This window comes from Enoplosus armatus, chromosome 15 (assembly GCF_043641665.1).
Source record: "Enoplosus armatus isolate fEnoArm2 chromosome 15, fEnoArm2.hap1, whole genome shotgun sequence".
Taxonomy (NCBI): domain Eukaryota; kingdom Metazoa; phylum Chordata; class Actinopteri; order Centrarchiformes; family Enoplosidae; genus Enoplosus; species Enoplosus armatus.
Window position 1 is genome coordinate 14,923,228 of NC_092194.1, and position 14,157 is coordinate 14,937,384.

Genomic DNA, 14,157 nt, shown 5'->3' on the forward strand with positions numbered 1-14,157 from the left:
TTCTTTATTTTTCACCTTTATTGGATTGGAATGGTAAACAGCTAAACCTAAATTATCCCTGACCACTGGACGACTCAGTCAGCAGGAAGGGAAAAGTACCAGGACGCTGGATTAAGACAAGACATAGGAATGAAAGACGTTGAAGATGTCAAGTCACTAGCCGGGTTTCCATCCAAATGAAACCCAGTTTTAACTGTTGTAGAAAATCGGCAAAAGGCAATGCAAATTAATGCACGTTTCCATCCATTTCTGTTATTCAAATATTAGAAATTGAGGGAAGGAAGAGGGCACAACGTAATTAAAAAAAGCGCTAGTCAAACCTCAAACGATGAAAAACCATGTAGAACACGTTTGTTTCATGTATTAATTTGAGGAAGGTTACGGTCTCCTCGTCGCTACCCCCGGATGTTTTCGTCTGCTGCTATTTTTAGTCTCTTCAGTGGAGCAGAAGCTTTAATGGAAGTCACATGCTTCACGATATATTTATAAGTCTGTTTCCGCTGTACTTAGTCGCATTTTGTTTTTATCAGTACACCAACTTTTCCACCTCAGCAAACTAAATATGCTCCTAAAACAGGTGGATGGAGACGCACAATTATTTTTCTGTTAAGCCAATTAGGGTCAATAATATCAACGCAACAATAGTCAGGCTGTTAAAAACAAATTGATGAGGCATTCATTACCATTAACACGGGCAATGTAGGTTATTTTCAGTCAATACCAAATGCACTGTCCAGCAGCACCAAACATGAATAACTCCGCAGCTGAAAGTAGTTCCCAACAAATACACTATTTACTCTTGTTTGTGTGGTCTGATAAGAACTACAGTGCCTAGCTGTTTTAGGAAATTACTTAACCTTTTTTAGAAAGTAAACAAAATATTTGTGACCCATTATTAAACAGGGTAGGCAAGTTGGAAAGTATTGAGACACAGACGACTCACTAACACAATGTTGGCTTTTGTCTTTTCATGGGATTTATTGGCAATAAGAAAAATATGGAATAAAGCCAGGCTCATGCCTTAATCTGTTGTGTGTTTTCATCGCATTGAAAAATGACTAACGAGGACTAAAGAGGATTGATGGATGAAAGAGAGACGAATGGACAAACAAACATGTACCTTTTGGTTCTCGCCGATCTCCTTGCGGATATCAGAGTTGACCACTGTTCTGGTGATGGACCTGTGAGGGGAAAAGGGAAGACTTGAAATGTAAAACTGCAAACTTGTCAATATCTGTGTAAACCACAACTTCCTACTGTAGCTACTGTGGTTGTGTGTGTTTCTTCTTCACCTGGCTTTGGTGGGGAAGTTCTGACTGAGGTCCTTCATGACGTTGAGGGAATCAACAGCGGGAGCAGCAAGAATGCGAGCTGCTGTCTGGAAACTCAGATCTATAGAAGAAAAGGAGGGTGGGGGGGAGGTAGGCAAAGAGGGCAAAACATGGGACGGAGACGATTGGAGAAAAACAGAGGAGAGAGAAAGTTTCAACAAAATAAAAGCATGAGTATGAGCAATTGTAAGAGTCTGTATTCTTATAATAAACTCACAAAAGAGGGCACGCTTGAAGGCTCAAGTGGCGCTTGAACAGCTGAATCTTTCATCTTTCATTTAATGTGTATGTGCATGTGTAATGTTGGGACCGTCCCAATATGCCAAAGTGCCTGTTAAGACCTCAAACCTGCTCAGTTAAGCTCATATCTTCGTTGGTTTATTTAATTTCCATCTAATGAACAAATAAATAGGATCAAACATACTGCATCACAGTTACATTCAGATGACGGTAAAAAAAAAACACACTTTCAGGGGCACAAAGGAGTAATACAATTAATAAAGACATTAAATTGGTGGTGGATTGTGGGATACTCTTAGCTCTGAATACCATGTCGAAGCAATATTAGGACAAGTGCGCATCAAGTGTGGGTTAAGTGTACTATGTGTTGGTATTTTTCTGACGTGGGACACACCTGTCTACTACCTGGCGGTGCGGGAACTTGTACTTAAGCGCTCAAGACCACGATGTATTTGATCAGACCCAATAAATCTAAGTTTTACACATGTCACTCCAAACCACAAATATCAACCTCATGGTGGCGCTAGATGGAAGGTCAAAGAATCACCAAAATCATTAGAATACATCCTCTACCACGAATGCCTGTACAAAATTTCATGGCAATCCATCGAATTGTTGTTGAAAAATTTCATTCTGAACCCGAGTGGCGGATCTGCTGACTGACATTGCAGACATCGCCATCCCTGGAGCCATGCTGTTAGCATGGCTAAAAAAGCCATCAGTTAAGCTAATTAACGTATTAATTAGGAAATAATCCCATGTTAACATGCTTGTCTTCACATATGAGGCCTTAATTAAAACTATCTCAAAGCATCAAAAGGATTTAAGGCAGGATTAAGAACAGAAACTAGAATATATAAACATGTGTAAACATTAAGAACCATTATTTAGAAGTGTAGAGAAGACTGCATAAGAGCATGTAGAGCTTTTGCTTGCAACTAGAGGAAGAGTGCAGTGAGGATTATTTCAGTGCAGTGAGCTTCACTGTAATGGTGTTGTAGCCTCTGTGATTATTAGCCCCTGGAGGTCTCCGTCTCTTTGTAAACAGGCTGAGCAAATGAGCCCCAGCGGGGTAGAAGATAAAGACAGACGCCCACATGACAGTCTGACAGTCGCGCTCAACCGACTCCCTCATCCCCTCACATCTTTTATACACCACAATCAAAGCCACCTCATGCTTTCAACCTGACCACACCTTGCGATAGAAATAAGACTCGTAGTGCAAAAACACACATAAACCAGAAGAGTGGACACATTTCAAAAGCACACACGATTACGTCTCTGCAAGTGTGTTCAAATATGTAATCCAATAGATGACGCAACCCTAATCAATAATGCTTTTATGTTGCAGCAGACAAAGCTCTCATATCTTCAAGATATTATGGCTCAAATGTATCAAGAGGACACTGATCGACCGCGGCCATTGATTACAGAACTAGACAGATACACTTTCCACTGCAAGTTTTATTCACTGATGGAATGATCTCACTGTTAAAGCAACAGAAGCCAATATCAATTTCAGTTTATTTATTTATGATCAATGCATAAGTAGAATAAATCAAACTAATGAAACAAGCACATCTCCAACATGGATGCAAAGTCTCTCACTGGAATTGGTTCACTTTCATTTCTTTCAGTGTATCAGGGGATAATTAGAAGAAAACATTTTAGAACGATTTTCACATAAAAGGAAAATCAAAGCTAAACACAGCAAAGTCTTGCAATGCAGTTGTAGAGTTTCATTGAAAATCCGCAGAAAACTAAATATAAATGTTGCCTTTACATCTCATTCTACATCAAGGGATCATGTTTTTGCTCCGTTTACTTAGTTAGTTTCCTGTTCAACTAACGCCTAAACATGCAGTTTCACCCTGTTTTTCCCTCAAGTTGCTTTAAGGTTGTTGAAGTCCAATTATTCCACACAGTCTGACAGTCTCGTGTAAACATTCTGCATGAGCACTTTGCAGCTCTTCATTGGAGCTATGTGTTGATTGCACTGAGTGAAACAGTCAATGTCTTGTGCATCATGTTACACATTGTACATATGAAAGTATTTAGATCCTTTACTTTGCTTGAAAGAAGAAATAACACATTATTTATTTTACAAATGAAAAGTTGAATTCATAATCAATAAAACACACCCCTTGCTTAATTCACTCAGGGGTTTAGCAGACAAAGCCTTACTTCTAATCTAAGTCTAGTGTGACTGGTAGCTTATGGTGGCTAATGTTAGCTAACTAGTTAAATAGATATTGCTGTGTAGCTGTATGTTTTAGCATTCACCATTATCTTGTAATTGTCACTTGTGGCCACGGTCGCCGCTGTTCAGCAAAAGTTACGTAGTCTCGGGGAGTCTAAATCTATTCTAAATCTTACTCAAGTAATAGTGCAGAAGTATCATCAGCAAAATGTCCTTAAAATATTAAATATAAAAAGTAGTCATTATGTTGAAAAAGGCCCCCTGTGTGTTTATACATTATACTGTTGGATTATTCATACTGATGCAATTATGTGTAAGCACCATTTTTACTACTGTAGTTCGTCAAGGTGGAGCTGCTTTTAAAATAAAGTTTGGCTGCACAGCCTAGGCTGCTAAGGTTTAGGGGTTTTAAGTGAGTAATTTTGAAAAACGTTCCACCAGATTTCTATGAAATTAGAAAGACAGATAGACCTATCTGGGTCAAGAAACAATCGATTACATTTTGATGGGGATGACGATTTGGGATTTCTGAAATTAGATAATTATCTTTTGTCAACTGTAGCTATGAAACTAATGGACACAGAGATCGGTCCTGAGTCCTGAGGGTGTATTTACAGGATCATAAAATCGATTTCTTCACAATTTAAGTGACAGGGATAATGCCTGCAGGTATTAACAGTAAGCTGAGGAAGTGTTTAGCTTTGGTGCATGCTCACAGGGCCACGCAGCTTATTTTCGTTAGCCTGTCAAGATGTTGGCTCTGTCAGTTTTACATATTTGTTCCACTCTGCTGTCAACAGTCTATAAAGTACAATAATTTATAACTGATGTAAAACCAATAGACATAAAGACTTATTTCTTACATAGACTAGCTACATATCCAATCATGCTAAAGTAAGAAGCGGAAGAAAAACAGGATATTAACTCATTCTACTGTTGAACGAGTAGAGACCCACCTTGCATTTGCCAGACTTTCAGAGGTGCCATTTCATTGGTGCTTTCTACCAAATGTTTCCTCAACTCCTTTAACTGTTCTTTCAGCTCTGGGTAGACGGTCCTGGTGAGAGAACGAGAAAACAGACGGAGAGAGCGAGAGAGAGAGAGTTAGTGCATCTGCTACATGTCAGATTCACAGATTGATTTGTTTATTTTCAGGTTAGTTTATCGGACATAAAAAGGTTATGGTCGATGCTTTGAGGGAAGAAACTGTAGAAGGACAAGTAGAAGAAGAAGAAAAAGGCTTGGCTGGTGAAAGCGTGGTGCAGTTCCTGGAGCTAATCCAAGCTTTGAATTTTTATCATGGGCTGGCACAAAGTCACTCACTTCAGTTTGCCAAAAAGGAATCCCTGGACCTCATCCACTGGATCATTCTCTCCGATCACTGTAGCGTTCACCTCCGCCCCTGAAACCACAATCAATTAACTCGTTATTCACATCAGGACTCCTCTGGGATTACACCATCACGGACGTGTGCGTATCGACAGTGTGTATTCTTGTGTATGTGTGTTAACCTTGGACTTGTGTGTCGTCCTTTGCCTTGTACTCCTGGCTTTTGATGGCCAGCTCCACTCCATACCCAGACAGATAGACTTTCTTTCCACTTGGATTCTGGAGGGAAAGGAAGGAAGCTTTGTTAAAAGATGAGGGGCACACTTCTTGAGGATGTAGTCAGTGAAGGCTTACATGCATGTGTAAATGCATTCAAAAAGGCACTGACAGTAGTTAAGTCATTTAGACAGCAATCAAGCTGTCCAACTCATTTCACTACAGCTGCACTGATGGTGAACACAATGTTTCAAATCCACATACAACTAAGTAAGCAGAAAGAAATGTTAGCCCAAGTAGTTCCTGTCGTTGTAAGAGTCTCCATCAACTTCATCTCTGTTGTAAAAAATGAATCTCACTCGCATTACAAACACATGTGCTTGCTGACTACCAGCTGTTGCTTGCTAAGTGCTGAGGACACTGACTGTATCCTGATTGGTCCCGCAGCTTTGAAGTAAAAAGAAAAAGCGTTAAGTGTTACAACCTCTCTAGTGCCCAGGACTTCATGTCCAACAGACAGATGGTGAGAATAATTTAGCATAATTTCGGGGAGTGGGGGTGGGGCGGGGGGGACTGTATTTGCATGTGAAGGAAGAAGTTTCAACTTGACATGATGAATTGGAGAAGCACTTTTCATTCCAGGTGAAAATGAGGAGACCAATTAAACTGAGTTTTTTTTTAAAAAGATAACTGAAAACAACAGCTTATAAATCAACACCCTGCTTCAAGTTCATACAAATACATACAGTATATTCACTTGTGGGGGTTACACAATACTACTACACACCATGACGGCAGTTGAGGATGGAGAGGGGAGCATCCATTCACTTTAATGGACCCTTAAAGAAACTTTGGGATTTAACCTCCCTGCTCACAAGGACAACACTGAAACCCACAAGAACTAGAACATTATTTTTCTAAGTAATCTACGTACAGTAGGTGCTTCCAAGGCCTCATTTGGGAGTATGTGTTAAAATCACATTTTGCACCGCAATTTGCACCTTTTAGTTTTCTCTGTATTTATAAAAAAAATGTGCCAAGGACGGAAGAGATAACATATATCCATGAATAACGTGTATTCAGAAAACTGATAATCTAGTGTGTGTGTGAACGTGTGGAGGTTTATTAATATCTTTCAGGCTCAAGTAATGTTTTTCCACTCCTCCTTATTACACGCTTTTAACTGTATCTAGTATAACCTCCACATCTTACACTGGACCAAAGCCACACTGGTCCTTCAATACTCCTCCTTCGTCTACCAAAATGCCGTGCTGCTTGCACACACAGACCATGCACATCATGTCTTTCAGTCTGGTAGATTGATGTGTGTGTAATAAAATAAAACATAAACTAAAACCTGATCTGCTTGTATGCCAAAGCCAGAAGAGGCAGAACAGCAGAACAGCTGCTATTACCACCAGCCTCATGGGAGGATGTTGCAACGGCCAGGATATTACTGCATTCACCATTTCAAGTTAATCTTGTTATAAGAGTGTGAGAAACACCTACAGCCAGGTAATGGCGGAACACATAAGTCGCCAGGCCTTCGTTGACTTTGGTTGATATGACTTGGTGAAGCCTCTGGAAATCTGGTTTCCCAAACTCGGCATACAAAATGACAACAGGAGCGTCTGGATTTGATCCAGAATATTTGTGATCGCCTTTGAAGAGGTATGGCTTCGGCCTGAAAGAGAGACAGCGAAGTAATTTATAAGATCAGTCATTACTTTACTGCTTTATCATCCTTATGTCTGAATGGTATATGTCTTTAATTACCTCTCAGGTGCTGTTTTCAGCAGCGCTGCTAAACCTTCTGCATCACACGTCTTTTCTCCATGGACGCTGAAAAATGCTGAGCAGCCAGAGGGAGGAGGCTCATTGGACGCAATCTAAAAAAAGAACAGCAGGATCTTTCACACACATTCAAAATAATATGACCCTCCTAACATGCATGTACAAGCCTTCAAGCACAAAATGAAATCATCCTCCTGGTACCTGCTGGAAGGAGTGTACTGTTGAGGAGTAGGCTCTCAGGGAGAGGGCGAACTTCAGCATGTTGACCTGGACGGAGGTGAGCAAGGCACTGGCTTTCTTCACAATCAGGTCGTAGTACGCCTGATCTGAGTCTGCATGAGGACGATAAGCACAAACAGAAGTAATGAGCCAACATTGTTTTCTTTGACATGTTTTTGCTCCCTCTATTCAACTGTTGCACATTGATTCTGTCACAGGAAGTTATAGTCTAGCTGTAACAAGGGGCAGAGACACAAATGAACAGAACAACATTACAGTCTGCAGCTCTATTCTATCGTGTTATCGCTTGCATAAGTGTTCGGCCAAAACACTGACACTGCAATTGCTGCCAAGAGGCTTGCATGCACATCATAAATTCAGCTGCGCCCAAGTGAAAACAGGTCTAGAGTGGCGGAAGCAGCTTTTCTTTACCATCATGCTCTCCTTCTATGTTCTGATTGGCCTCCACAAAGTCCCAGAACTTCTCCTGGCTCTCCTCGGCCAGGAACTCACTGACGAAGAAGAAGAAGAAGAAGAAGAAGATGATGATGATAATGATGAAGGCAGTTTCAAAAGCTGTGCATGTATATATGACACACTCCGAGCAATTCTTAAAAGCTACATAATAATAATAATAATAATAATAATGACAGTCTAGAGGAAGGTTTTTATTTTCCTTGCCAAAGTCAGAGCACAGCCTCAGCTACAGCATCTGGAGCCTTTAAGTATTCAGCGTCTTGCTCAAGGACACATCAGTGAGACAGAAGTTTAAACTCACTTAGAGGACAGTCTCAGTAATGACCCTACAAGCCCTCAGGATATTGATTTATCTATTATCTGCTTCCGAAATATAATGTCAGATGTAATGCGGCCGAATGGCTGCTACTGTTGAGCAGTGCAGTGTCGTACCTGGCCTCCAGCAGCAGGGGAGTATCTGCCCATTTGGTCGTGAGGGTGGTGGTGACAGCCTTGGAGTCTGCACCCCCAGACACCACAGAGAGCAGTGACAGCAGCAGGACCCACAGAAGCCACATCCTCAAGCCTCCACCTGAGAGGAGAGTGGAGGGAAACATTAGGTGGGAAGTGGTGGCAGATGCGTTGAAGATTCATAGAAATGACAGGATAATCACAGCAAGAATATGTGTTACAGAGCCAGAGAGGCACCAAAAAGCATCTTGGGTGACACATGGACATCTAAAATACAGGTTTGACTGCAGCCAAAGTGCACAGAGGGAACCAGTCCATCACTCCACATGCAAAAGTGGATAACTGGGCCAGGCAATAATTGGATATTACTATTTTTTTACTTTTAGCAGAATCATATCATGACGATATGATCAGATCATCATATCAGTCTACAAATTTCTGTTGTCCAAATTCACAATTTCAGGCAAGGGGTAAATAAAAATTGACAAAATTAATTAGTAAAAGTTTTTGTTTTCTCCATATGTTTATTGGTTTGGGTGGGTCCTGGTTTGAAGTCATAAAAAACAAAACAATGGGACACTTTTCACTGCTTCAACCATCAGTAGGCAGTAGGATTACTTCATCTGTGATTTTGCATACATTTGCCATATGGTGATATATATCGATATCAGAAAATGTATTTATTAACACTGTGATACTGATTTCAGCCATATTACCAAACATGACAAACCTGCCAAATACACTAGGATATAATAGATTTGCCTTTGCCAAACAACTTGAAGATAGTTTTGAACCCTGTTTCCAACAGTAACAATGAAATACGAGCGGGAGGCAACATCTGATGACAAGTGATCACTGGAGATACTTTTGACATGCTTTATGACGCAAGCATAAAGTAAAATGCATCTCAGCTTGATCCAGTTTGATCTGGCTGAACCAACTGGGCAAAGCGGACTATTGGACCGAGGAACCATGAACCCAGGGTTCACTGTGTCATTTGGTTTTTCGTCATTTGATTAATTGCTAATTTGTTAAGAAATTTAAACCCATAATATCAATGCATGGGGGCCCTGCATTATTCTGTAATGCTGTAGCCATGCGTCTGAATCAAGTTTTAAAACTTGTTTGATTGATTACGTTTATATTGTCCATATTTCTAAATTAAGTTTTGCTTAATAAAATCAGTGCAAACTATCTGATGCACAGTGAACCTGGGGTCAGGTATAGTCTACTATGGTTGCAACTAATGATTATTTTCATAAGCAGTGCCATCAATCTGCTAATGAGTTTCTCAATTAATCACTTAACACCCTATAACACATCAGAAAACAATGAAAAATGACCAACACAATTTTCTAGAGCCCCACGTGGCATCATTAAATGTCTCGTTTATCTGTCCAACAGTCCAAAAGCCAAAGTTAATCAGTTTACAATTATGTTTAGACAGGGAAAAGCTGTAAATTCTCACATTTGAAGGTCGACTAATTGACTAATCGTTGCAGCCCTACTGTGTACACAGCACTTAATTGAAACCTAGAGGTAACATAGTGCATACACAGAGGGCAGGAGGTGGAGGGTCATAACCTAGCAGATTAATCCGGCCATGGGTCTACACAAAATCTGTATTCATCTGGAAACAAAATATAAAGTGCGAGTGAGGGCAGAGAGACGATGATGAAGAGGAAGGGGAAGAACCCTGAGTCACGACATCATAATCTTACTGATAGTTTCCTAAAACAGAATACGATATTTATTTGTGGATGTCTTGCTGGGGTTTTCGCTAGTAAACAAAAAGCGCCATGATCTCTGTCCAATAGGAAAGTTCAGCGTGGCTCCTCCGTCCAATGAGCGCACAGTTTGGACATCCGGACTGTTTCAATGACAATCCACAGAGCTGTAAGGTAAGGATAAGACAAGGTTCTTACATGTAGCAAACTGCTAACTGCAAGAGCCTAATCTTGCATATGTTTAGGTGGTCCTAACAGCTCTAATGTCCGTTATATTGACACCCTGAGCCCGTCAACAGTTGGTGAACTCACGGAGAGCTAACGCTACCTGAACATTGACGTTAGCCAAAAAGACGCAGGAGCTAGCTAAATCTTCCTACACAAAGTGGAAACTAGCTGATTTTACTGGTTTCTGTTCACTCACAGTCAGCTAATGTCGCAGTCTCCAAAAACCAATAATAACCAGCATTGTATACAGTCGTTTATAGTTTCATCGCATAAAAAATGAATGATATATTCTCACCGAAGCCGGGTCCGTAGCTTCCTGCATTCATGTTCCGCTGAGAGTGGGTAGGTCCTGTCAACCAGATTAGGTAACCACAATTTTGCCTGTTCAAAATTACTTAAATCCTCCGAGCATTAAACTATTTAACAACACTGAAACGTGACTTGAACACAAAATAGCCCATTTCACTGAGAGATAATTAAAAACTGAAGTGTGGGGAAACTGAACCTAATCTGGCAATTAACTTTACTGCCTAACCCCAGCCTCCCAAACTGAAAAAAACATAATTAAACATAATATAGTTTTCACTCAATTAAAAAATGCACTTTTATCATTATTTTTTTGCTCAAGACAATGACGATAGTAGCACAGAGCATTTGGTGAAAGGGAACAGGTTTGCTGCCAATACTTTGCTCCTTATAAAGGCACAATAATATTTATTTTTAAAAGTGGTTGGATTTAAATCATAAAGCTATGTTCCTGCTCAAACTGCTCAGCTCCTTTAGCAGCAGGCTGTTACACCCACGGTGTAAGAAGGAGCACTACCGCAGGTCGTTCATTCCTATGGCTATAAGACTGTTTAACTGCACATAAATCTGCACAATTTGTACATACTTTATGTTTTCTGTGCATATATTTATTTTTGTCCCCCATATTTTTTTATATCCGTATTTATTATTTGTATATTGTTTTTCTTTAAAAAAAAATTACTTCTATTATTATTATTGACACAGTGCTTGTCTGCTGTGTGTTTCTGCACCTTTCTGTCTTTGCTGCTGTGACCTGTAAATTTCCCCACTGTGGGATTAATAAAGTCTAAGTCTAAACCTCAGACCTTTACTGCATTTAAAAATATAAATGTGAGTAGCTCCAAAGACATGATCTATGCCATTAGTCATGCCACTCACAAGAGTTAAAGAACAGAGCTCATTACTGGATAGTTATATATCTCATATAAAATGTATGCTCAGCAGTGGTCCGTGGATATTTGTATCAGTTAAATTAAAACCCTACCCTAAACAGAATTTACATTGTGCTATTCCAGTGATATTGGACAGTAAAATCAATATTTACTAACATACATGACTGTCTCCAGCAACAAATCAGAGCACATGTCATTTTTATGGAGTTGGTCCATTGACACCTCATTAGTGGCAGGCTCCACGAGTTCCTGGAAATTTGTTAGTGATATTATCTTTTCTCTTATGTTTAATAAAGAATCAGCTTATTACATATTTTTTGTATTTAATGATATAACAAAAACAATACAATATAGATCATAACACATATTAAAAGCTGAGCTGTATGATATTATAAATATATAATTATATGAATACAATTTTAGGAGGGATTTAGAAGGAGGAAGATGAGAGATGCTGGGTTGTGTCTGTATAGCTGTGCATGCAGATAAGTTTAGGGCTCCCACAGTAATTTAACGACAGACACTGCTGTGGTGATCCATATATATTTGGGGCTTGATTTGAGAAAACAGCATGTATTAATTTGAAAAACAGCTCATGGAAATGAGGTTTGCTGTATGCATGGTGTGATAGCCATGGGAAATAAATCCGGTATTTAGACTAAGCCAAAGCTGTCCCTTTGGTTAACGGTATTTGTTATGTGGTAATGAAAAAGAGTGAGAAACTGAAATCCCACTCATTTTGCAAAAGGGCACCTGGGATTCCTGGGGTCCATTTTGTAAACCTTTACCTTGACTTTGTGTGATAGGCTGTATCTTTTGGATTGAGACTGTCCCTTTGGGGCAGATTGGTAAAGCGGGCCAGGCTCCCTGTCTACCTGTTGTGTGGTCTTGATAAAAAGAAGATGAAAGGTACGGAGACACTGTCCCAGGGTGTGGAGACATGGGTCTTGCTTTTTCATTTACTCGCTCTGCAGCCTAAATTAAATTGGACAGCTGATCCTCCAGAGGGAGCAGTTCCAGGGTTTGATTTAACATTATATAAAAGGCAGAGACATTAATTATCCTGCTGGATTTGACCTTCACTTTGAAGTGCACGTGCACATGACACCTCACACACACACACACACACAATCTAACACCAAAATCAGCTGTATCCCTACGAGGACAGGCCAAAATGTCCTCACTCGATAGTCCTTGCAAGTATAGTTAAACCTAGCCTCACACACACACACACACACTGCCCACAGGGCCTGTTCATCTGTCAAGAAGGTGACATCTTCAGATGAATTATGGGAGATAGTTGTCATCTTCTCCGGGGTCGCATATGAAATGGCGAACCTGGGCTGTGGGCTCCCTCTCCTCGCACTATCACACGTCAGCCATTTTAGAGGTTGAAAGCCTCAACGGGGGACCAAAACGACCTCAATTAAACCTCCATTAATATTAATACTTTTTGTCGTTTCACGTGAGTTGCCGCTAATTAAATGTGTCCCTGACTGTATAATGGGGGTCAGCCGGGGTCTCCTACATGAAGCTAATTCACCACATTACAGCCACCAAACACTGGGCTGGTCTGGGCTCAGCTCTTAAATATAGACAGAGAGGTCTTGATTACCTTGGTGTTTGTAACAGTTAAACACCTACATAAACACACTTATTCAGCAAAAGGACAACTTTTTAATTAGGATCAGTCACTTTTTTATGCACAGTAACATTTACGATTTTCATTTCTATGCTCTCTAGTGTGTGCACGTGTCACTTCATGTGTATAAAGGAGATATATTGCCCCTCTAACAGCCTCAGATTTCATGCATGACCCTGACCCCGGGTTTGTATCCCGCTGTATTTCTCCAACATCAACATTTATCAGACTTTTATGTAGAGGTTAATAAGTTTGCAGCGGATCAGAACTTTATGAGCTCCTGGGATGCAGCTCCACACACACACACACAAACATAATAAACACACATTTTAGACCATAATGGGATTGTGGGATTCCTCGGATTGGACTCCCACTGGTGTCCGCCTGTAAGAGCTCCAGTGCTGAGAGCTGCCTGGGAGGTTGGATTCCTCTTTTCAATCCTTTAATATCATGAGAGATGATTTGGTGTTGACCTGGGAGATTATCCACACCCAGAGTGGAAGGTCAGATAACGGCCCCAGATGTCCGATCTAATCATATTTATTTTATTGCTGAAGGAAAAATGTGCACTCCCACACTGGCTTGCTCTCTCTCGCTGCCCTGTGCATTTACTTTTTGACAAAACAGGGTATTGAAACTCTGCAAATTGTTTGTGTATAGAGATTTATCCACATTGTGTATTTGACGATGAAGGTCTGAGCCAACCAGAGACAGAAGACCAAACTCCATGGTGACCAGTCCTGGCGCCAACAGGGCAATCCTCCAGAACTACAATAGCCTGTCTCTGATGCATGTAAGGGAGGCACTCAGTATGAACTTATCTGCCGAATTCCACGCTGAAAATAAGCGATAATAACGCCAGAGCTTCTTTGTTTGCATGAAAGAAGCATGGGACCGGCATACGAGGAGCTGCAGCCAGTTTGACCTCCTAATAATGGACTGCAGCCAGAGCCCATACAATCACTCAGCCGGATTCCCACTGCAGGAGCGCGCGAGTACTTTCTCTCAAACACTCACATGCACATGTTCACCCAAACAAAAGCTGTCCAGCCCTCTGCAGTAGCTGAGCCATTATTGTTTGTTTTAGTCCTGCTGCACTTGAAAT

General features: G+C 40.6%; 1 protein-coding gene across 2 annotated transcripts in view; it reads right to left on the bottom strand.

Moving 5' to 3' along the window:
• Positions 1–10,537, bottom strand: part of uggt1 (UDP-glucose glycoprotein glucosyltransferase 1) — a 31,386-nt gene extending 20,849 nt beyond the window's left edge. For both annotated transcript variants that reach the window (XM_070920195.1, XM_070920196.1), the window contains exons 1-11: positions 10,507–10,537; positions 8,239–8,377; positions 7,762–7,841; positions 7,312–7,442; positions 7,093–7,205; positions 6,826–7,000; positions 5,283–5,379; positions 5,095–5,173; positions 4,728–4,828; positions 1,293–1,392; positions 1,121–1,181 (exon numbers count right to left, since the gene is read on the bottom strand). In XM_070920195.1, the coding sequence (XP_070776296.1) occupies positions 1,121–1,181; positions 1,293–1,392; positions 4,728–4,828; positions 5,095–5,173; positions 5,283–5,379; positions 6,826–7,000; positions 7,093–7,205; positions 7,312–7,442; positions 7,762–7,841; positions 8,239–8,377; positions 10,507–10,537 (1,107 nt within the window). The remainder of the gene's footprint in view (positions 1–1,120; positions 1,182–1,292; positions 1,393–4,727; positions 4,829–5,094; positions 5,174–5,282; positions 5,380–6,825; positions 7,001–7,092; positions 7,206–7,311; positions 7,443–7,761; positions 7,842–8,238; positions 8,378–10,506) is intronic.
• Positions 10,538–14,157: the final 3,620 nt, after the last annotated feature.